A 24,393-nucleotide genomic window follows, 5' to 3' on the forward strand; every position below is an offset into this window, starting at 1 on the left:
CAGACTCTTCATTTATAATATGATAAAGAATACCTGTGCAAGTAATTGCCAGTAAAATGTGGACTAGCAAAAGACTTGAGAAGTTTACTCAGTTAAACAACAAAAAGCTCTCTGGACATCTTACAGCAGAAGCATAAAAGTAATTTTATTTGTATATGATTTTTGCATAACTTCTTTCAGGAATTTGGACATTATTTGTTAAAATAAATTTACGTGTCCAACAAGGAAGAACTACGAGTATTTCCCTTCAAAACAGGTTAATCAGATTATAAATACCACAGATGTATGTAGATCAGTGTCATTCAGTCACACTAGCCTCACAATCGTAAGTATTATAAAGCGCAAAATAAAGACATTCCATCACCATATTCAGAAGTTGTGCCATGACCTATTAGGTTTGAGAGTCTGCTGTAGAAGAAATTACAGCACCAGTAATTAAAAGTAACAACTAATTGATAGACTGATATCAGCTGTTGAGAACCTTTAACCACATAAAAGTATATAATGTGAGTCGCAAAGAGCACATGCTAGCAGAGCCAGCTGTTATAATTACTCAGTACAATCCACAAAGTTTGAAGGCATATTTTAGCCATGGTTTCCTTTATTTAAGGTCTAGCAGCATCGAAGCAGGGTTCTCCACGTAAGATTTCCACAAGTTAGAAAACCGGGCCATTGTAGCTCCATCAATGATGCGGTGATCAGCTGACCAACTCACATTCATTATATGTGCCTTAAATACTTCACCTTTTCCATTAAACCGAGGAAGAATCTAAAAATCAGAGGAAGGAAAAATACAGAAATATTAAATACTTTCATTAAAGCTGCATTTTTTATTGTTAATTTGTTAATCTAAATTTAAATATTTTGCTAAATTAGATGGACAGTTTTAGTGCCATTCAAAAAACAAAGACTTTTGCATTATTGTTAGATAAGAATATATTGCAAACTTAGATAATAAACAGTCATATCCTGTTTCCACCACCATGGAAATACTGAAGTAGTGAAAAACCCTTCCTGACTCAAAGGTTTCTTCCTAAAACAGTTTATTGCACTGTTAGCTTCCTAACTAATGGTTTCCTTAAAGCATCCCCTAAACAAAAGGCTTATGGGAAGAACATACAGGAAGTATTTTAAATTAATAATAATTTCATTTCCAGCATTGATCTCAAATGTCTATATTGAAGAATTAAAGCCTGAAATTGAGAAAACACAAAACTGCCTTCACCATAGAGTTCTGTATAGATTCAGCTATCTGGCTCATAAAATTAAATGTCGTTATCAGAGTATGTTTTTAGTCTCAAGCTGTCCCCGTAATGATAGCAAAAAGGCTACTGCCATGTTGCAAAACTTGTAAAAATATATTTATGTTGTTTCTTAATAACTAGAAGGCTAAACATAGATGTGAGTGAAATACAACAGGATTCTATAAAACAAATCTGAACCTCTGGCACAAAAGACTTCTATTTAAACATTCGGTGTCTCTGCACAGCCATCTAAAAACATCACAAAATTTTTCAATCACAAGCTATGCAGTTTCTGTAAGATAGAGAAAATGCATATGTATGAAAAACAAAACAGTGGGACACTCCATGTTTCATTTTCATTACAGATTACCTTAGTTAGCTAAAGTGAAACACTCACATCACTGAGATAAAGTTAATACCTGAATCTTTCCAAGTGCTCCAATAGCTACTTCAGGAAGTAGTATCACTGGTTTGGCATAAGTGCCACCAATCTATAAAAGACAAAGCTGTGGGTATTAGTTAACAATTTTATTTTTTTTAAAGCAGACTGCCTCTTGCATTAATTGTTACAGGTTTTTTTCATTCCATAATAAACTTTATTAAGGTATTCAATTTCAAAAGCAGTTTTCAGATGTACGTTCTCATTTCTCCTGTACTTACTGTGCCAATATTTGAAAGGGTGAATGTTCCCCCAGTGAGGTCATTTGTTCCCAGTTGGCCTGCAGAGCCCAAGGACTGTAGGCGATTTAATTCAGAGGCAATCTCAAACACGCTACAAACTTGAACATTTTTCACATTTGGGACAATTAAACCTTGCTCTGTGTCCATAGCAACTCCAATGTTGTGCGAAGCCTGCAAGAAGTTTCATTAAACAGACATTAATATAAGTAGTCAACACAAAATGTGTTTCACATACAAAAAAACTTGAATGATGTCTTCTTTATGTATCTTTTTAACCTAGAAAGTGCTGTCTGTAGTAAGCAACTCCTCTATACAGTACTGAGGGGAGAAGGGGACATTTTTAAATATTAGCTTTCCACATCTGCAAAATGCAAATTGATTTCGGCAACTTCGCATCCAGGAAATGCAAAATCCTGGAATCAATTTTGCACTGAAAACATTTCACTTTAGGATGATCATATAGGTAACAAAAAATGACTAGCAGATTTTAAAGAGAACACTAAAATTAAAAAAAAAAAAATTAAAAAAGAAGAAAAGAAATTGAGTTGACTTTCATTTCCTAAAAGGAATACATAAGGATTCATCTGAGAGACACTGATCAAACAACCCAAAAGCAGTTTGTACTGCAAGGAGCAGTACACGAACACATCACTTAAGAAAATAGACACTTGCTGCCCAGAAGCATCAATCCAGCACTCTGTATGAAAATTAAATTATTTTTATCAAAACTGAGTTTAAAATATTACTTTAATACATAAGGGTTGAGCATTGAAACAGTGGAAGCACCCTGCCATTATTAAAAAATTACTGTATTAGATTTTAAATGTTCTCATTTTGAATGCCTGGCCCATCTTCAGGTGAAAAATAGGAAATCATTTATTAATACGCATTTTTGAAGCAAGCCTGAATAACAAAGTGAGTATCATGAAACAAACTACTGAAATAAAATGAATAATAATTCAAATCCAATGTTGGAATCTGGACACACAAATTATTTTCCAGCACAACATCATAATTTTGGTTCTTACAATGAACCGAGACATTCTGAAAAGCTGTTGTTAGCTGTTAAGTTTTCTGTTCACAACTTGATCTGTAGTTGACAAACCTTGTATGTGACATTTTGACAGCTTTCATCCAAAGAAGCATTAAGAATGGGATACTGCAATAATCCCAGAGAGGCTGCCTGTTAAATATAAAAGAAAGAAAAGGACAGATTTTTATATTTTATAACCGGAGAGCTGCATGGAAAGGAGGGAACAGTGGGAGACAATTTGGATTAACAACAATATGGATTTACTCAATACAATCAAATTTGGCTTAAACTCTGCTAAACTTGTCTGTTGATATTCCGCCATTATTAGGATAGCAGAAGAAAAAGACAACTTTAAAAAAAAAAATATACATATAGAAAGTGATAAACCCTTTCCCAAGTATAACTGAAGCTGAATCTGCATTTGTTATTTCTGTTGCACAATTCAAGTCAAACATCCCAAGACAAAAGTTACCAGATTCAGCAGCAATGTCATTCTCAGCAATCCAGACTACTATTTCAAGGAAGTAATATTAATTCCCCCTAAAAAGAGTGAGCAGAATGAGTGCTTACTTAGCACTCTAATTGAAATAGCATTACCCGAAGTTTCAGACTAAGCCGTGCATTCAATGCATAGCTTAGGCAGTGCATCAGCCTTCACTGATGCCAACAGTTGGAACTGGAACCATGGCAACTAAATGGGTGCAAGTGCCTGGTCTTCTGAACAACAGAAGAGATGTACTCAATTCACCTAAGGGATATAATAGTAACAGCAGTAACAATAATAATGATGCATTTCATGTGAGGTTGATTTTAATGGAGCTCATAAAAAATACTCAGTTTCCAAAATTTGTTCTGTGTAATTAAAACACCTAGTGATGCTTACCCACACAATGAATAATATTTTACCTGTTCTATCCTTCCCCATTAATATTTCAAAAACGTTCAATGATACTATATAACCCTAACTACAATTCCAACAGTAAATTGACAGCTGTTTCAATAAGCAAGAAAAGTTTGTGTGACTTGTTATTATTCAGGCGATAGAGAGGTGTTCCAAACTTATAACGATCATTGATCAGATTTTGGCAAAATCTGCTTAAGTACTGCACACAGTGCTCTGCTGCACATCTTACCTTTATGAAGAAAGGCATAAAGGAAAGCTTAACACCACGAATTTGTGCCAGAGGTTTCAGCTCTTCTCGCAACTGAACAAGCTGAGTCAAATCAACCTCATCACAATAACCAAAGTGGGGTATCTTCAGGGCTGCGCTCATAGTCTTTACCATGGCCTTCTGAAAACCTGAAAAATATTTACTGACTTCTTAAACCAACAAAATGAGCTTCTGGGAAGTTATGGTGAAATTTCAGTTATTTGTTTCCACTAAACAAATTACACAAATTAAAAAACAAAACCCAACCACAACAAAAGAAGGACAAGGTAAACCTCACTTTAGGATCCACAGTTGTTCAGCACGTGCAACTCAATTTCTACAATTGTAATATTTCAGATTATGCTGCTGCATACCTCTCTTATTTGAAATCATAACACAGTAACCTGCACTGCTCTTTCCAGCCTCCCCAAATAAACACTGCTGGAAAGACAAGCAAAAAGGTTTTATCTGCCTCTTCTTACGAAGCTTTTCTTACCTCATCATCTTTTGTTGCACTCCTCTCCAGAACAACTGTGAATGCTGCAGTACGCTATTATCAAGCACTGATACACCCTTAAAATCACTGCACTTTGCCACTATTTGTATAATGATTCACTGTGACAAATGCACTTTTCAGAACTCCTACCTGTTTCATCATACATTTGAAATAGCACAGATTAAAAACGAGCAAGTACAACTTGCCACCCAACTCCATCCAACCAAAGCATGAGCAATTATTTCATAAAATACTAATTTCATGCCACACCTTCTTACAAAGTATGTTTTCCTGTGGCTTACTTGCATGATAATAACATGAAACATTCCCATCAAAAGGAATCAACACTGAGTAACATTTACTGGTAGTCCACTGTGATTCTGTATTTCATGATTTACCTGTTACAGGTTCAGTTTTATCTTTCCCCGAAAACACAATGGGTCTGGAAACGGGTACCGGAATTTTGCGTGCTTTGTCCTTTGGAGCAACTGCCACATGCTCTGATTTTGGCAAAGGTGGGATAATTTCAGCCTTTGGTGATGGAGGTAAAATAGCTCCTGTTTGTTTGGCCAGGTAATTGAGGATGTCTTCTTTAAGGATTCTGTTATCTTTCCCCGTTCCAACAACTTCACTCAATTTAATCTGAAAAGTACATAACAAGCTATGACACTTGTGTTTTACAGCAATATAAAAATAACCTGTACTATGTACTATGGTTAAAAGTTATTCCAGTTACTGATCTAACATACATACAGTTTTCTTTCCCTTTCTATGATTTATTAGGTGCCCTACATTGTTCAAATCATCCAGAAGGCCCACTAGGTGTCTAACTGCATACTTTAAGGAGGAACTATGAATACTACTTAACTCTTCATTACCTCATAGGATCAATAGTGAAATTTTAATTTGAGGAAAGCTATTTGTCACTTAATTTTCTCTACTTATTGTTTTCTTTTTCTCCTAAAAACGCACCACAAGCTTTCAAAACCAACTGAATATTCATAGAGTCACAGGAAAAAAGAATTAGAAAAGTGCTTAAAAGATCACCTAGTACATCCTCGGCTCTAAAACAAATCTGAAAAACAAAACAAGGTAGTTAAGCTGAAATTCCATTTTTCCCTCCTCCCTTCTCTGTCCCAGGAATCTATTCTGAAACTTTCCAAAAAGGTTTTCTTAATCTCCAGCTTAAAGCATCCTAGCTGCATTTTAAGCCCAGTAATTATTTTCCTATCCACCATAATCACCAAAAAGCACAATTCTCTTCCTCTTTACAATGATTTTTACACATTTGAAATGTATTTAAAAAAAAATAATTTCTCACTGCACTTTCCTCTACAAATATATATTCTCCTAGTCAGTCAAACTGCTATACACAAGCTGGATAAAAGGCAGCAGGACCTCATTCAGCGAACTTACATTGTTCTCCATGGCCAGACGACGAACTGCAGGGGTTGCTAACGTTTTGTGACCTTTTATCTCTTGGTGAGTGTGCTCTTCATGAGACATAGGAGGTGTTTCAACAACATCTTCTTCTGGGGCAACACCTGCAAACAAAAAGAAAAAATTTAACTTTACTACATTAAAAGCATTTGTTAAATTCCAGCCTCAACTATTTAATGATTCTGTGACAGCTGAAGGTTTTAACATTTAGTTTGAGATACTGCGGATGGAAACAGCGTGCTAAAAGCTGCTGCTTAAGCTAGATTTGCAATACGCAACGTCTGGCTTTTGAGATTTTAAATCCTAATAAAATATCACAGTTTTTCCTACTTAATTTCCTTGATCTTATAAAGGGAAAAAAACAATCCAGTTTTAAAATTTTTCAAGAGGAAAAAGTAAACTCCTCTGTCAATGATGGTTTTATAACAACAAATGTAAAATATGGCACAAAAAAAAAAAAAACGGCTTACAATACCTTTTGAAGCATCGATTTCAATGTCCACTAATGGTTTTCCAACATAAGCAATTTCATCTAAATTGTAATGGAGTTTTCTAATAACGCCATCATAACGACTAGTAATAGTAACAGAAGCTTTATCACTCTGCACTTCACAGATGCTATCGAACTGAGACACACTATCACCTTCTTTTATGTACCTAAGAGAAAAGACACAGGCTAGTACAAAACATATTAAGTGTAAAAATCTATGCTGTGTATTCTTTCGGTAAGTTCAGTTATGTACATCCCCACAACATGAAAACGCATTCCAGGTAAGACAACAGATTCTACATAATGGATACGTTTGCGACATACCCTTTGCCTGACTGCTGCAGAGCCCTTTGTTGTGTCAAATGACACAGTGATTTAGAATATCATCACACATATTTTTACTATTGCTTTAGTTAAGCAGGGTTTTCTTGACAGATTATAAACCATCTAAAAATGAGCCCAGCTTAGTCTGAACCGAGGCGTTTCAACACTGCCTTCCTTCACTGTACGCTTTGATTTTGCTTAATCCATTCATCAAAACCTTTTTACAAGCAATTTAACTGTTCAAATATTTTACTAAAGTCAACAAAGAAGGGGTATAGGATAAAATTATGTGTCTAGCCATTTGTTTCTAAAGTTCAGCCTAAGTAAGTATAGTAAAAGACAGACGTCCTGCACTCTAAAAACATTAATCACTGAAGGAAAGCCTGTATACAGGTGCAGTTAGAGCATCCCATTCCTTCCATCTGTTCCACTCCCAAGTATACCAGACTGCATATAAACAAAATATAAAGCTCAGTATATACAAGGTTTTAAAAGTACAGAAAATGAAACTTGAAAAATTTCACTACTAAGCCAGAAAACATACATATCAGATTAGTAACTGATAATACAACTGTCAGACTACGTGCTGATTTCTTAGCATATTTCTCAGAAAGCTGAGCTTACCATTCTTTTACAGTCACCTCCGTAATCCCTTCTCCAATGTCAGAAAGCTTAAACTGGACGATTTGGCCACATGAAACTTAAAACAGACAATAAGGAAATACAGCACGTTTAATATTAAATATAAGACAGACAGGAAAATCTGAATGCATCAAAAAAAGTCTACATACCAGTCATACACAAACTGCTAACGTAACACTCACAAAATAGCAAAATAAAATAAATTATTTTATTATGAAAAAGATTACCAGCAGATGTTCTGAATAATCGCTGTTGATGACTAAACTTGAGGGCGGATTTGTCACACACGCACACATATTTTGATTTTATAAAGCGAATGCTGCTGCACGATCTAACACGGTGAATGCAAACCTGGGGGAGAAAAGTCTCAAGTGTTAATATAATGGACTGAGGAATGTAGAGCTCATTTAACATTCCTGATGCAACAGTAATATTAAAATAGTTTAATTCTAGTTTATGTAAGATAAATTATTATGGAAACACAATTATACTGAATATATACTGAATGTACAATAACCATTAAATTAGCATAAGCTTTGTCAGGTCTTTAACTTCTTTCACTAACACAACACATGAAGAGATCAAAGCCACGATAACATAACTGATTAACAAAAATCATGACAAGATCTGTCAAGATATTCATACTTGCTATTGTTTCCCTAAGCAATTAGTTTAATCAGGACACACACACAGAAAGCATACTTAATATAAACTACATCAGCCATATTCTTATCCAGAATGAATGCTGGAAGGATCCCCTAGACTGCAGAAAAAATCAGCATATTTTACTTTGTCAGTTCTTATTCCAATAAAGGGTTGATCAGAAGTACTAATTGGAAAGGAAATTAACTGCAGAGGGCACAGACAGTTGCCCTTTTATTTCTGTTAATAAATAGAAGGCAATCATCTTCAAGTAAGTATCATGTCAACTTTAATGACAGTTTTTAAGAACTGGGTGTGAGATGGTTTTCTTTCATGGTTACAATTACATTTATGCAGAAATCAACTTAAAAGGGTCAATGGAATTCTCTGAAACTCTCTTCAGACAAAACCTTATGCTTTAAAGCATCATGTAATCGGTCATGATTTTGGTCAAAAGCAAAGCCAGTAGCATTTGCATTGACATAAACACACATTTTATCACTAATCTCAACAGAAGTTAGTTCAGACCCTTTCTTATTTAGTAGGATTTCTTAAATCTAATGTAATTCTGGTGTTATGTTGTTTTAACATTGCTTTAAAATTAATTAAAATAACAATTTATCTGTAGATACTATCTCTAATTAATTTAGAGATATGAAAAAAATTCAGGTGCTACAATGTACCTCAAGTAGCTCAAAACTGTAAAATTTAGAAATTATCTTCTTAGAGGAGCCAGAATACACCACACCTGTATGGGAAAGTTAATTTTAACTTCTTTTTCCAAAAAGCCTTTCAGTAATTACAGAACATATGAAACTTCCTGATTGCCCTCCCCACCCCCCAAACTGTTCCAATTATTTGATTTTTATTACACTTTAGATTATTCAGAAAACTACAATTCTAATTGACAATGTACACATTTTCTACATTATGTAATCTAGCATTGCAAGTTACATTAATGTCACCTTTCTTTTAGGAACAAATATTTGCACAATAAAATCTATCATAAAGGACACAACAAAGTTACAGAGTTACTTTTCAGCTGCTTGATATTACGATTATATCTACAGATCTAGAATAATTCCTACAATGAGCAAACAGTAAATCCTTTTCATTAGTCCTCCAAACAATTTTCCCTATTAAAAAAATCAGGTAAAATGGTAATTTGAAGCTATGACAAATCTTATTTTAGGAACACATTTAAGATTCTTATTCAATTATAAAATTGATATATAATGTACAACTTCACAAGCCTATTGTCTCCTACTTTTAATTCTGCTTTTCTCTCACTTGAGCCCATGGTTACATTGTTTTGTCCAACAAGATAATTTTCTCCCAAGCTTACAACAAAACTCTTCTCTCTTTATACGATCCTACATGAAAAACATTAAATATTTGTGAAGATGAGCACAAGGAGCATATAAAATCTTCGAACTATTTCTAAACGTCAAGTTTTTTAAGGCTTTTTCCATGTATTTTCAACATTCGATAACCAATGCAGGTAGTGAATTAGTACGTCGCTGCCAAAACAACAGACTGGTTTTGTTACAGAAGAGTTTCAAAGCTGTTTCAAATTATATTTGTAGGAATAATTCAGAACTACTGCATTTTTTAAAAGTGGAATCTTTTTGGTTTGCAGTTTTGCACATGCTCTGCTAAAAAGTCGGTATGCTAGTATGTTAAAGCAATAATACAGTACCCAATTTCTTAATTTAAGTGTGCCTTTCTAACAAGCGAAAAAATTAAAATACATGAAATAAAGAGGCTGTGCTTATTAATTTCAGTATTTAATCACGATAATACTATTTTCTGCGTAATGCCAAAGAAGGAAATAACAAAGCCATATAAAAGACAAAATCAGTTCTAACAGCCATAGCATGCTCACCTACGTATCCTGATGTCTGGAAAAATACAGTAATAAAACCCCAACAAGCACAGCACTAGCAGTTATGTTTATGTCACCACTACTACACTATATGACAATTTAAGGGCAATAATGCCACAGTAAGGTAACACCTTTCCTGTGAAGTCTTCAAAGTGAGGAGTTAACCGTGGTGAGAAGAAACTGAGGGCCCACTCCAGTCTCCCTCACTCATACTGAGGACACATCAGCCACTGATACCCGTTGACTAAGACTTGTGGCTTGAACCAAGACACCGCGGGAGCTGTGTGCAATCTGGGGGTTCAGAACCACCTTACTCCAGTTCAGGTTTTTTTCCTTAAGAAGCAGCCAACTGTGCTTCACTAGATCACTACTGATCCTGAAAATCTACTGCTGGCCTCAGAACAAAATGTTTTTATGCAGTCTGCAGGCAACTGGATTACCTGATAAAGCAGCACTGAATTTGAAAGTCAAATTGAATAGTTTGTGCTCAAAGGCAATGACTTCTTATTACAGTCCTCTACAGAATTATTTTGACTTGCTGTCACACTGAGTCATTTTAATGAACATTTACTTACATTGGATTTGTTTTACGTACATATTCCGTATCTCCAAGTATACCGTTGCCTATATACCAAACCAATGTCCTCGGCAGCAAGTTTCAGTCAGATATTATTCCTCGCCTAAATAACCAGCACCATGTCCTAGTGTCTAGGTAACTATGACCTCTCTACTATGTAACAGAAAGACCCCCTGGCTCCCTTCTTTTCTTTTTCAGAAGAGAATGGGGGCTTTCAGCCCCCATGAACAACCACCATTGCTATGTCCTTTTTCCTCTTGCTAGCCAAAGTCTCTGCAAAAGCATTGAGAATATTAAAATAAAGTCTTTTCATATTGTAATAACTGTATTATTTCTTGGATCTTATCACTGTTTCACAGCAGATGGTCACAAGAAGAATTAGTATGTAGCAAAATTCACAATGTGTTGCAGGAAACACTATAAATAGCCAATTCTACAGATCAGCATGCACGCAGATAAAAAGAGCACTTTCATCTTAGCAGAATCTCCCTCGAGTTAAGAGTTGGTTTAATTAGAAAGAAAACTAAGAAGTTGCTGCTGTTTTCAATAGTCTTAATTAGTAAAATTACTTATATGTAGCCTAAAACTAGGTAATTATGAAAGTATCACTGAAAATTCTTAACCACTGTACCTTCAAAGTGCAATATGAATTATCAGTTAGAGCAAAAATAATAATAGAAAGTAGAACTGATCCTTAATTTAGTTTTCATTTGGATTATCTTACAGTATTTCTTTTTCTGACATTCCACAAAGCAGCAGTGACATAACTGCAAACCAAGACTCTTCACTCAGCAGGGAGACCATATATATTACAGGAAGGCAGAATAAAGCACAAGGTCTTTGTGATGGTATATGTTTATGAAACCGTGTCCTAAAAGGCACCCAAGTAAATTCACTTCTTGACATACGGTGAAGCATCTCAACTACTTAATTCACAAGCACCGAGGCTCCTGGGATTCAAAGAAACACGTTTTCGCTCTGTGTGTTACTACACCGTCCCTACGCGGGTGCGGTGCGTGAAGGGGGGCGAGGAGCGGGGATGGCTGCAGGCGAAGCAGGGACTCGGGGGGCTCAGAAATAACGGGAGGGAAGAGCTCAGGGGCTTATCACGCCTCTTCACAGGCAACGTGGGCAACGGGGACGGCGTTCGGCGGGGGAAGCCCGTTCCGGGGGTCTCTGGGGAGCTGGGGCACCGGCCCACGGGGAGCCGCGGGGTGCGCGGGCCCGGGCACCGCCACCTGTGCCGCCACGGCGGGCAGCGGGCGGGGACGCGGCTGAGGCGGCCGGGCGGGCTGAGGGGAGGCGGCCGGTCCGTGAGGCTCTGCCGCGCGGTCCTCCCTCGCTCCCAGCTGGAAGGAGGCGACAGGCCTGACGAGACGCTGCCGCCGAGACGGAGAGGGCGCGCGTTGCCTCCCCCCCTCACCGGGAGCGCCACCACCCGCAGGGTGCCCCGCTCCCCTTACCAGGCGGCCCGCGGCTCGGCTGCTGCTCCTCAGAGCGGTCACGGCCGCCATCTTACTCCAGGAAGAGGCGGCCCCCACGCCCCGCACACCTCCCACCGACCAGCCAACCGGAGGGCGGCCACGCCGACCGCGGCCAACCGGGCGGGCACGGGCTGGGGAGGGCGGTGGCGGGGGGCAGCCCCCGGTGCCTTGCAGCCGCCGCGCGCCCGCGGGAAGTAACGGGAAGGCGCCACCGGTCCCGCTGGCGGCGGCAGAGGGGCTGCGGCTTCCCTCGGCCCAGGCGGCGCCAAGGGCCCGGCCTCGCCGGTACACCTGTAATAAAAGTCCCGCCTGTGGCTGCCGGACCGACGCGTACGTCTCTCCGTGCTTCCTTCAGCGACCTGGCTTCTGAGGGAAAGTACCCGCTTGTAACTGTGACGGCAGGAGCCCGGCCGCTCTCCCCCGGCCGCCGGCAGCGGTGCACAGCTGTGCCGTGGCGCTGCCGTCCCCGGTGCCGCTTTGTCACGGCCCGTGTGGTGCCGCGTTCGTCACCGCTCCAGCCTAGCGCGGCCCTTGGCCGTAGCCTGCGGAGAGGGGAAGGGAATCGCCTCCTCCGGGCGGAGCCCTGCGCAGGGACGCGGTCGTTAACGCGGGGAGAAGGGAGCTCTCCCCGCCCGCTACGCCGCTGCCCGGGCGCTGGGACCCGGCAGCCGCTCCCCACGCAGCGGAGCCGCCCCCGCCAGCCCAGGGCGGGGCCGCGGTTGTTCCGCTGTGCGCCTGCGCTTGGCCCCGGCCCCGGCAGGTTGGGGCGCCGCCGGCACCGCAGCGCGGCTGGGGCGCGCTTCAGTCGCCAAGCGTTGGCCGCCCCGGGGGGCTGCTTCGCCGGGGACTCGCCGTCTGCCGGGCCCCGCCGGGATCCCGTTGGCCCGGCAGGAGCCTCTGCGAGAGACAGCTCCGCTCGCCGCCAGCCATGGACGGGGACAGGGTGGAGATAGACGGGGGCATCATGGAGGGGGTGAGCACCAGCGGCGGGCTGGCCTCGCCCCGCCTCGGCCCGGGCCGCGGGGACGGGCGGGCCGGTGGCGGCCGGCAGGGCGGGCAGCGCCTGACGAGCGCCTTTCCTCCGCGCAGGGCGGGCAGATCTTGCGGGTGTCCACGGCGCTGAGCTGCCTGCTGGGCCTGCCGCTGCGGGTGCGCCGGATCCGCGCCGGGAGGAGCCAGCCCGGCCTCAGGTAACGGCCCCGCCCGCGTCCGCTCGGCCGGGGGCTGCCCCCCCACGTATTCGGTATTTCCGAGAGCAAACCCCGTGCGTGTCCGTTGCCTGAAGAGGGCCCGTGATCGGAACATCCCGTCTGCGGCTCGCTTACAGGGAAGGCGTGACCGCGAAGGCAAGGCGGGGCGTGAAGCGAGCGCCCCGCAGCCCCCCGGTGAGGGTCCCGGGGCCCGTCCCCGCCCGGGCACCGCCGCAGCCCCGCAGCGCGGCTCGAAGGTGCCGCGGAGGTGCCGAACGGGCTGCACGGCACGAAACGTGAGGTGCACTGGAGGCCGTGTAATGCCCCAGCGGAACACGGTTCACCGAGCGTACGGTTTTCTTTCCTATTTAAATTAAACAAATGGAAACGCAAGCGCAGCAAGAAAGATCCGTAGCAAAACTGTTAGCTCTCCTGTGGCTCTGGCAACCGGGCACTGGCTTGGCTCCAGTTTAGCCTTGCCATCGCTGTCCCGCTGCATTTTTGTCCAAGCATTTATCACGTTAGGACAAGCGATTGCTCCTGCATCTCATCTGTCTGTCTGGACCCATTCTAATGGAAAACACACCATAATCCTAAAAATTCCGTAATGGCCTGAATGCTGCTCCTTTGGCTCTTGTGAACTCAGAAGTGCTGTAGGAACCAAATCAAATTTCTCATCCTTGTCTGATCTGAAATTTGCAACTGTAGTATTTATTAGTTGGTGTTTAGGAGTTCCTTTAATGTAACATGAATATGTAGTCTACTTGCATGTATCCTTATCTTTGTCTTGTTGTTCCAAGGCCTCAGCATCTGTCTGGACTGGTGATCATTCGAGATCTATGTGAGGGGAGGCTGGAAGGTGGAGAAATTGGCTCAACAGAAATAACCTTCACTCCTGGGAAGATAAAAGGTGGAACACACACAGCAGATACAAAAACAGCAGGGTATGTCTTTGTGCATGGCTAATGACTGACCAGTAACTGCTTTTAACTGCTTTTGGTAACTGTAAAATAGTAACAGAAGAAGTTTTCTCACTTTACCACAAAAGAGCAGGGGAAAAAAGAGCATTAATAAATATCTAATCAGCCAAAATCTGTCCCACCTGAGCCAGATATATATAACCAAGGAACCTTTAGTGTAGGCAGGATATGTATCACTAGAGTACATGCTAGTGTTACAGTTTTAAAATTATAGCCAGTAGTTGGACACTTGATTAATGCTAAGCAAAAACCAGCTGCCCATGTATTTAAAACTTTATCCTTTATTTTCTCACATAGTACATTACATATCAGGTCAAATGCATTAAATTAGATAAGTATCTCAAATCCACAAGATCTGAAATAATCCCTATTGTATAATAAAGTAAATTTTCAGGTTTTACTTGCACATGTAATGGTACGATATGAGATACTAGTCTTTTGGAACTGGGAACATATTCCATCCATGGTTCTTTGTGCCTGTATTTCTTCTAGCCTATATTTCTCTGTTGGGTCCTTGGTTCTTGGAATCTGTTGCAAAACGGAGTAAATGGATTTAGCTATGGAAGGCTGGTGTGAATAGTTGTTCGGAAGCATAGGCCAGGTTAGGCATAAGTTAAGGTTCCCTTTAAGTTAAGAGAAATCTTTTTCTGAGTTGCAGTAGTGTAAATAACCCAGCTGATGCCTTTTACATAACACAAAAAGGCTTGAGTAAGCAGCAATGTAGCAGAATTAGTAATTAAGCACAAGGGGAGGGGGGGGGAAGGGAAACAAGGAAACAGTATGGTTAAAAACATTTGGAAGTTATTTAAGAAAAAAAACCCTGTATTTTCTTCAGTTCAGTGGTGATTACTGTTTTCACAATTCAAAATGATCTTTGAAACCTCTGTGAGGTAATTGTTTTGTTTTGCTGAACAAACTTTTGGTAACATTGTTTTGGAAGCTTTTTATTATCTATGAAACGTGTAGAGATTCAATAGGGGACTCTTGTCTTGTATCTGAAAGCCTATTTTCTATGCCCCTGAATTTTCTTGTATGGGATGCTGACCAGCTTGTAAGCATTTTTGTAGTTTTCTAAATATTTTTTTATTAAATAAGTATTAAAATATTAAAATTGCTGCCTGAGCCTTTCCTTTTTTTATCATCTGCCAGCTAAACCTAAGGTTTTCACAGTCCCATCATTCTACTAAGTAAACTACATTGCTTGCATTTTTTATATTCCCATTTGAAATAAAATTACTGTGAAACAAAAACCTTGATATACAGGCTTTCTAAGGACATGAAGTTTTAAATTAGTATTTTTTAAGACTAATAAGTTTACTTTATAGATAATGTTCAAAATCAAATATTTAAGTAAATTCTCTGGGAAGTTAATTGCCTTTGATACATAGTGATTGTATGGAATTCTGTGGATTATAACTGCATGACATTTGTAATATCTTTTAATTGCTTTCAGGAGCGTGTGTCTACTGATGCAGGTAGCAATGCCCTGTGTGCTGTTCGCTGCTTCCCCATCAGAACTTCATTTAAAAGGTGGGACTAATGCTGAGATGGCTCCTCAGATAGACTACACAGTCATGGTAGGGATAAATTTCTTTGACTTGGTGCATCTTTCATTCATATATATGTAATGTAACTACTATACTGCTGCTTTTACTGCAAGTTTATTTGTAATTACAGGGATTAGGCATGGGAACATAACACTGTTAGTGTACTGTATGTAAAGAGCAACTAGCGTTTCGTGGAATTCCCTGAAACAGCAACTAGTCTGTGTGCTTTTAATTACTAAAGAAAATTTCTCTTTAAAATATTCTTTAGTCTGGAAGTGCTGTGAGTTGTTTAGCATTTCTCTTCCTCTTCCCGTAAGAAGATCCTTTTACACAAAGTGTCATTCAGAGTGAAGTATGAGGAATGTCAAATAAGCTGTATATGGATGAGACTGGCTAGCTTTTTTCTTTTTCTTTGTAATTATGTAACTGAAATTTTTGTGTTGAATTTTTTTTTCAGACCACATAAAATAGTGGGGAATTATAAATGCAAAATATACTCACTCTGAGTTTTCATATGTACTTGTTTTTCAGGTTTTCAAGCCAATAGTTGAAAAGTTCAATTTCACATTTAACTGTGACATAAAAAAGAGGTGAGCAACAGAGAATTGTGGCAGAGGCAGGCCTTGCTGAACCACTGTGTGCACACAGAGGCACGCACACAAGATGCTCAATCAAGTTGAGGGATGAATTTATAATACGTGAAGTAACCTGCATTAGCTGCTCCTGTGTATACTGCCACCATATGATGAATGTGTTACAGTTCTTTCCTGTCTTTTTTTTTTTTTTCATTGCTGTCTTCAGCTGCTGTTTAACGTTTCCTGTGTGTGGGCTACTGCTGAAGGAAGTGTATGCTGAACAAGCAGTATATTACTGAGCTTTTTCTGAGGTGCCAGTTATGTTGGTGTTAGGTAGTTAATAAGATGTTATGAGGTAACACTGATAGAGAACCTAATACTATTCTAAAGATTTCTAAAGCACACATCAAGAAAATTTATATGTACAGTAACAGAACATAAAAATGTATAATGAAATATATGAAAAGACTTTCTGGCTTTTCTTGGTTTCCTTGTGTTTTTTGCATTTAGTTATATCTGATTACTGTTTCTAAATAGGGGCTACTATCCTCAGGGAGGTGGTGAAGTTGTAGTCCAGATGTCACCAGTCAAAGAGTTGAGCCCAATAAACTTAACAGAACGTGGCATAGTGACAAAGATATATGGAAGAGCATTTGTTGCTGGAGCACTGCCTATAAAAGTAAGTGCTGATAATAGGCTTTGGTAGTATCCAACTTCACATATCTATATAAAATTGCATGTAATCTGCTTGATTTATCTCTACTGTTCCTGTATCCTGTGGTGTTTCACATACAGTGTAGCCTTATTAAATGGTTTCAGTTATTCAGGCCATGGAATGGAAGTTTTGACTTACCGTCTTGCTACGCAATAAATGCATTTTAGGTAGCAGCTAAAACAGGAAATGGGAGCAGCATCCCTGACACATTTCATATGACTGTTCAAAAGTCTTTAGCATATATTGAGCGGTATCTTATATCTGATTTGCATATCCTTCATATCTATGTGGATTATTTTAAATTTGAAATCACAGCCCTTGTTCATAGATTTGTGGGTAGACTATGGTGCACTGTAATAGGCAGAGGTCAGAATACATCAAACTTTTAAACTATTGCTAAGGGTATTAGACAGGACAAGTTAAGGGTAGGTTTAACCAAAGGTAAAAGAGAGAAATTTGCTCCTTTGTACCCCCTTCTTGCTATTATTCCTATCCTGTCTGTGTTTACAGAGACTAAGTGGTGGGATCTCCTTAAGGCTCCTTCTCACACGCAGGCTAGGAATTAGTAGAGGAAGGAAGAGGAGAAACTGAGTTACTTATTGAAGAGCTATGGACTGCTGGTCTTGGTCTTAAAATCTCCAAACCTATGAATACTGGTGATGATTGGATCACAAGAATGTGATAAGTTTCATCTGCCCCCACCTGCCTGTGATTTAAAACTGTTATTTTATATATTTTATCTTGTAGGGTATATCCTGTACCTAGCAATTGTGAGGTGTTTGATGGTTTTGTTTGTTGGGTTTTTTTTAATAATCTAATGTCTTGAGGTAATCAAGACTAAAATCTAATCTTTCTATGAATGGAGAAAGCTTCTTGAATTTCTATTGATATTGAAGCTTCCACATACATCACCATAACTATCATTTGTTCAGCATGTAATGTTACCTAATTTTGTGGGAAAATTCTCAGAAGAGATGATGTTAAGTGCTTGCTTGTAGGGGCTTTATAACAATCTTTTTTATTTTTCTAGTTAATAAAGTAACCGCTTTCTTCAGGGATTCACTGTAATAATTAGACTTATGAGGATAAAGTATTACTATGTTACATAAGTTAAATAATGTTTTTGCCTTTTATCTTGTTAGCTGGCAAAAGACATGTCTGCAGCAGCAGTGAGATGCATCAGAAAAGAAATCAGAGATCTTTACATTAATATTCAGCCTGTTCGAGAACCTGATGATCAAGCCTTTGGGACTGGAAGCGGAATAATGTAAGATGACCCCAAACCTTCTATTGATACCTGTAATCTTTCTGGTTGATTAGCTAGATCTTGATTACATATCTGGTAAATAAAGTGTAATGTTGAGTGATTTTGTTCTTAATAATGATTCTGTTTTTTCTGCTTAGCGTTGTTGCAGAGACTTCAACGGGTTGTTTGTTAGCTGGATCATCACTGGGCAAGAGAGGTAAGAGTTCCATGAAGTATACCTCTTTTGCATTTGTAAATGGAATCTTGCACTTTGTACTAAGCTGCTTCTGCATAGTGACAAAAATTACAAAATTATTAAACTTTTATCAGAATGGATTGTTAAGGATCACCGAGTTGAAAATGCTTCTGGACTTTAAGAACATACGGTCTTTGTTGTTTACCTGTAAAGTTTTAGTTTGACAGTCAGTCTAGATGTGTATTTAGATTATAAGGAGTAGAAGTGATTCTAGTTTTAAATGGTTTGAATAAAATGTTTCTCTGACTAAGTAGGGTTACTTTCTTTCCACTGCTTAGGGAGTATGAACTATGTGTCGTCATAAGATGGGAGGAGTTTTTTAAGCAGACAGTTGAGACAAGAGCGTGGAGATAAGGTTTAAAAAGTTGATCATTTAATGATATTTTTTTTTCTTCTTTCTGTATTTTTAAAATGTTAATTAATAATTGTCAGCTTCCTAACCTGGATTTCTCTGTTAGGAAAGAATTCTGACAAGGTTGGCATTGAAGCAGCTGAGATACTGCTTAGGAACCTTAAACATGGTGGAGCTGTGGATGATTCTCTGCAAGACCAAGTAAGGCTCCTGTATGTGTTTACATGAAGTTGAAATAGCAAGAACATGCATGTATGTGTTATTTGTAAAGAATATAAATCTGAACAGGGAAAGAACTGACATGTAGATTTCAGTTAGACCATATCTTCACAGGTAGGTGTGGCTTTACATAATAATTTAAGTCATTGGAGGTTTCTGGGTGTGGTCACAACATCACTAGGTCTAACAAATTACATACAGTTCAGAGCCACAGATGCTCCTGGCTTTGCACCCACACCCTTAAGTTTTCCCATCCTGTAAAGAGGTACAAATTTGTATCTATTTGGCGCTCCATATAGTGGAGTAAAAATAGCTCCTTGGTTACATATTAAGAATGATACTAAGTGAAGCTATTGGAGAACAGAATATCTAGGAGGTGCTCCTATTTATCTTGCTAACCTAATTTCATTTGAGGATGAAGACCCTCCACTGTCTCACTTTCAGTAACACAGCCTAATTAGAATCTTGGGCTGTTCTAGATAAGAGACATTACATCTTAGGTGTAAACACCCAGCCACACATTACTATTACATAGTACAATAGGAAGTGTTTTGGTCTTAGGTTCATCCTGCTTTTTGCAAAGCATGCACAGGACAATTGGTGAAAATGTGCCACAGCTAGATCCAATGTGCACGGGAAGTGCTCAGAGTTACATCATGCTTTAAAGAGTACTTGTCATGGTGGTGTTTGTAAATCAAATCAGATGTTTTTAAATATCTGTCTGGTGAATATGTGATCGGAAAGCGTTAGAATTAAAAAACCTCTTCTGGAGTTTTTCTCTCCATAAAGGTAATCTACCAATCTGGAGTCTGACATGACTTTGGGGAATTTTGGGGTGGGAGGGTAAGAGAACGCAAAGTTAAATGTAGTTAACAGGAATTCAGTGGCAAACTCCACTGTGGAAAAGTAGCAGCCTGTCTGCAATAGGCATTACAGTAGTAATTTCAAAGATTATTGAGGCTTGGATCACTTTTAACATTCAGCATTATGAACTTTTATGAAACTTGGGAGACTACATTTTTTACATCTACAGAAATTTTGTATGTTTTTCCCTTTATTTTTCTTAAATCAGTAAGTTCGTAGGATCTGAAGTTTTATTTGATAATTACCTTTCCTTCCCTTTCAGCTGATCATTTTCATGGCACTAGCAAAGGGAGTGTCTAGAGTAAAAACTGGACCAATTACCCTTCATACTCAAACAGCTATACACTTCGCAGAGCAGCTAACAAAGGTGAGCCCAAAAGTTCAGGAAGTTTTACCTATCAGTTGTCATCCAGTAACTAGGCAATGTGCAGTTCAGCAGGCATTGTGAACTGAACTTGATCATGGAGAGCAAGCATAGATAAAATAATTGCTACAATATTTGTGTGGAAGTTTACTTGCAGAAAGTGAACATACTTGAGAGTTAAATGCTTTTAGAATGGTTAGATACTTGCCACCTTTATTTAAATGTTTTTTAATGAAATCAGTCAAAGTTGTAATATATATCAACATATGGCAATACAATTATTAGGCATCAGATCTTGAATAGTTAAACTTATGTATAACTGAATTAGTGATATATTTCTAATCCTGTTTTAGGCCAAATTTACTGTGACAAAATTGGAAGAGGAAGATCCTGGTAAAGATACCTACATCATTGAGTGCCAAGGAATGGGGATGATAAACCCAAACTTATAGATTTTAAAATAACAACAACAACAAAGACGACAGCAAGCTGACAAAAACAAAACTCAACATACCTCAGTGATGTATTGCACTACATTTCAAAGGATGTATGAGATGCATGTGAACCAGAGGAGCCTTCTGTCACGTCAAAGTGATTTAATTTCAAGGATGATGTGGAATTCTTCCTTGATGTGCTGAGAATCTGTGGTGTGAAAAATGGAAACTTTACCTCCCCCCCCCACATTAGCAGCAAAGTGAGTACAGGCAGGACAGCAAATGGAATACATTGTATGTATTTGAGAGCTTCAGTTAGAAGCCTTGAAAATTCAGATTCAAAGGAGAAAATTACTAATTCAGTTTTGAAAAAATACTGATACATTTTTTCCCCTTTAAAAAAAATAGACATCTACATTTTATTATGTGGGAACCTTTATGTTATGAGGTATACAGAATGAAGTGCCCCATCAAATCTGTATCACTGTTCTTCCTTAACCATTTTGCTTAAATTGTGTGTGAGGACATAATAAAGCAATATCACCAAGTGAAAGCCTGTTGTTTATATTTGCTGCCTATCTGAGCAAGTTGTGTTAGTGGGAGATTGCATACAAAGTAACCTGTTAGAGGTGTAATTTCTCTCCCTACAGAAATAACACTCCCTGCATAATATAATCTTCTCCGTTAATCTGTTTTAAAAACCTTCTCAGGCAAGCTAAACCAATATACCGTTGCTTATATCCCAAACACTAACTTTATGCTATGATTGGATTTTCTCTCTGGTTGTCCTCGGTAGCATACTAACTGGGTCTGCATTTTCACCAAGCTGTTGTTTGTTTGTTCTTTGTAAAGGAGGAGTACTTGGCTTCAGCTGAGATTAGGGAGCTGTTGCACACATGTATGTAGCCACAGACACATATGTGTATGTACACTGAGCACTGCATATACACACAGGTGTATTTAGGCATATAAACCCCAGCTGCATTATTCCCTGCCTGTGGATTAAATAAGGCAGGCATCTTCCAATCTGTCCCTCATTAAGCTACAAAAGCTTTGTTTGAAGTAGAAGGAAGGTAAAAGGAGAGGGAGGGCGTAGTTTGTTTGGCATATGAAGAACTGAATCACAGTTGGAATCACTTAGCAAAAACTATATAAATGCACTCTGGAAGCTTGAATTGATTTCCAGGTTTTTCCACAGCCCAGTCTGCAGCCTTTGCTCTTAAGATCTTTCACTATTGAACCTACCCATGGCTAAAGATATAAACTTGAGGTATCGTTTGTCTTACTCATTAGGATAACTGCATCACAGTGCATTTCTAACACTAAGAAAATCCTTTGCCGATACACGAAAACGTTCATCGCCCATCTACTTGGCGTGTTGTTTCTTGGGGTGCTTCCTCCCCACCTCCTCGCGGACGCTGGGATGGGCTGCAGGGGGCAGCAGCCACCTGCTGGGAGCACGTTTGTAACGGACACGGCCCCTGAAGCGCTAGTCTGCTGCTGATGGGTTTCAATGTTCCTTGTGAAAGGATGCTGAATGTATTTTTTAAGCAAAACAACTTGCCAGCAAGCCCCCAAAGAAGGGTCTGTGCTTGAGAAAGCAAGCTCTTCTAAGCCACATTTGAATGGATCTTTACCTGTTTCCACAATTAGCAAAACTCATATACTTAACTAATTTAACTCCGAACGGAGAAATTCCTGCTGAAGGGATGGGTGGCTGTAATTTAATTTGACCTCATGATGAAAGAACCGCTAACTTAAAAGTTACATCAGGTTGATTAGAGCCTTGTCCAGTCAGGTTTTGAAAATTTTCAAGGATGGAGGTTCCACAATTTTACTGGGCAACTTGTTGACAGAGCTTAACCACTGTCAGAAGCGGTATGAGCAAGCAAAAGGCATAGGCTTTTTGTTTGTTTAGGTTTTGTGGGGTTTTATTTGTTAGTTTCTTAAGCTGAGGGACTGCTTAAATGGAAGTTAATTCTTGCTGCAGGAAACGTTGGAAGGTGAGCTTAGCCATATACTGCTTCTTCACTAGTTTTTCATAAGAAAACAAAGCAGAAGAAAATTACGGAATCAGTTCTACCTTACTCGGAAGATTTCTGGTATGTGGGAAATACTCAGGTTTCTCTGGCAGCTGAGAACAAGGAATAAGGCGATAGGACTTAACTAGGACTAAGACGATAAAACCAAAAATTTATTAAAAATAGTTATATATCCTTGCTAGAAATTAATACAGATGCATTATTGAATGCAGTTTGTAACCTACGTGGTTAAAAGTTAAAGTATTCTTTTTTTTACCTTTGAAGTTCAATCATTGGTTTCTCCATAATGTAGTATTTTTACCAGTATCCAATCAAGCAACTTTCACAGAGTACAGGCAATTAAATTTATTTTTTGTTATGTAATTCCAACATCTGTAGAAAATTACACTCCTCGAGATAATAAAATTTATATTCCTTATACTGTTATTCAGAGTAAGCCAGCATTGTGTACATCCTTATAAATTACAATCCAGAGCTAACGCCTTCCCTCCAGGTTTTAAAATCTCTAGTGAGTGCCTTACACATTTGACCTTCCTGCCCTGTAATCACTGCTTCACTTCAGCAGTCAAATAAGGATGACCCACTTCCTTGCCTAATAGATTCTGTGGAATGTAAGCATACTTAGATAATGCCTAGACGGTTTAAAGACTAAATAAATCAGCATAACTAATTCTTGTCATGTTAAGAAAACCCTATGAATAAAAGCACAGCTAAATTAATCTTTTAAATTTAGGCAGACTGACATATTTGTGCACATATACATCCTGCATTATGTATGAAAAGTAGGATAAGCTTGAGCACGATATTGTATCTGGTCTCAGATGTTGGCTGGAGTACCTTTTCATAGCTTTTCTTGGCTTCTGGAAAACTATGCCAGTTTGCACACCTGAGATGATGTCTGCAGTGCTACAAAAAACAATTTCCCACATCCACAATTGCCCAAGACTACCTTGGAATAATTGCAGCAAAAAAGAAGAGCTAGGACAACCTTGGCAGAACAATCTCACATTAAAATTTCTAGCTCTGTCCATCACTTTCTGAAATCAGGTCTATCTAACTAAAAATTTCTTACGGAAATAATTTTAAAACGCGCAAGTTTTGTTTCTAAGGAAAACAAAGTTTAAAAAATATATCATCAACATCAAATTCAGTTGAACAAAAAATTCACATTGAAAGTGAAATGCAATACCTGTCTTCCCAAGAGACATACAAAAGCATATAAATGCTCAGTCAACATTTTTACCATAGATTACAAAAAACAAGGTTACCAAGAAAAAAACCTCCTCTTAGTGTACACACAATAAATAGCAGCTCAGCAATACTGACAACTATTACTTCACCTCCCCACTCTCCATAAGCCTGTTAAAAAAAGCAGCTGGTCATTAATAACTGGCAGCCTTGGTAGCTTCCTTGCACGCCCATTCAAGTGTCCAGCCCCCTCTTCTTGTGGCGTGACCAGTGGAGCCAGCACTGGATGGATGAGGAGGCTGATGAGCTCTCCCTTCCTTGCTCACCTTTGT

The 24,393-nt window shown here is 39.2% G+C and overlaps 2 protein-coding genes across 2 annotated transcripts; one reads left to right on the top strand and one right to left on the bottom strand.

Moving 5' to 3' along the window:
* Positions 1 to 120: 120 nt before the first annotated feature.
* DBT (dihydrolipoamide branched chain transacylase E2) lies at positions 121 to 12,352 on the bottom strand. Its single transcript, XM_080407118.1, has 11 exons — positions 12,069 to 12,352; positions 7,729 to 7,852; positions 7,484 to 7,559; positions 6,521 to 6,702; positions 6,022 to 6,149; positions 5,004 to 5,247; positions 4,092 to 4,258; positions 3,031 to 3,108; positions 1,905 to 2,096; positions 1,664 to 1,735; positions 121 to 769 (listed from the first exon to the last, which is right to left on the bottom strand). The coding sequence occupies exons 1-11, from the start codon at positions 12,117 to 12,119 to the stop codon at positions 602 to 604; spliced, it is 1,482 nt and encodes a 493-aa protein (XP_080263244.1). The 5' UTR covers positions 12,120 to 12,352; the 3' UTR covers positions 121 to 601.
* A 523-nt stretch (positions 12,353 to 12,875) lies between these two features.
* Positions 12,876 to 21,384, top strand: RTCA (RNA 3'-terminal phosphate cyclase). Its single transcript, XM_080407139.1, has 11 exons — positions 12,876 to 13,062; positions 13,179 to 13,279; positions 14,080 to 14,223; positions 15,713 to 15,836; positions 16,338 to 16,396; positions 16,919 to 17,060; positions 18,239 to 18,363; positions 18,501 to 18,559; positions 19,057 to 19,151; positions 20,296 to 20,400; positions 20,751 to 21,384. The coding sequence occupies exons 1-11, from the start codon at positions 13,018 to 13,020 to the stop codon at positions 20,847 to 20,849; spliced, it is 1,098 nt and encodes a 365-aa protein (XP_080263265.1). The 5' UTR covers positions 12,876 to 13,017; the 3' UTR covers positions 20,850 to 21,384.
* Positions 21,385 to 24,393: the final 3,009 nt, after the last annotated feature.

The sequence above is a fragment of the Falco punctatus genome, assembly GCF_963210335.1.
Source record: "Falco punctatus genome assembly, chromosome: 11".
In the NCBI taxonomy this organism is placed as follows: Eukaryota; Metazoa; Chordata; class Aves; order Falconiformes; family Falconidae; genus Falco; species Falco punctatus.

Bases quoted from the DNA above. Each gene is read 5' to 3' on its own strand.
- DBT (XM_080407118.1), bottom strand. From the start codon at position 12,119: ATGGCGGCCGTGACCGCTCTGAGGAGCAGCAGCCGAGCCGCGGGCCGC. The intron at 7,560-7,728 runs GTAATCTTTTTC...GTCTGTTTTAAG, and splicing joins ATTATTCAGAACATCTGCTG to TTTCATGTGGCCAAATCGTC. The intron at 1,736-1,904 runs GTAAGTACAGGA...TGTCTTTTATAG, and splicing joins CCCTTTCAAATATTGGCACA to ATTGGTGGCACTTATGCCAA.
- RTCA (XM_080407139.1), top strand. From the start codon at position 13,018: ATGGACGGGGACAGGGTGGAGATAGACGGGGGCATCATGGAGGGG. The intron at 15,837-16,337 runs GTAGGGATAAAT...CTTGTTTTTCAG, and splicing joins AGATAGACTACACAGTCATG to GTTTTCAAGCCAATAGTTGA. The intron at 16,397-16,918 runs GTGAGCAACAGA...GTTTCTAAATAG, and splicing joins AACTGTGACATAAAAAAGAG to GGGCTACTATCCTCAGGGAG.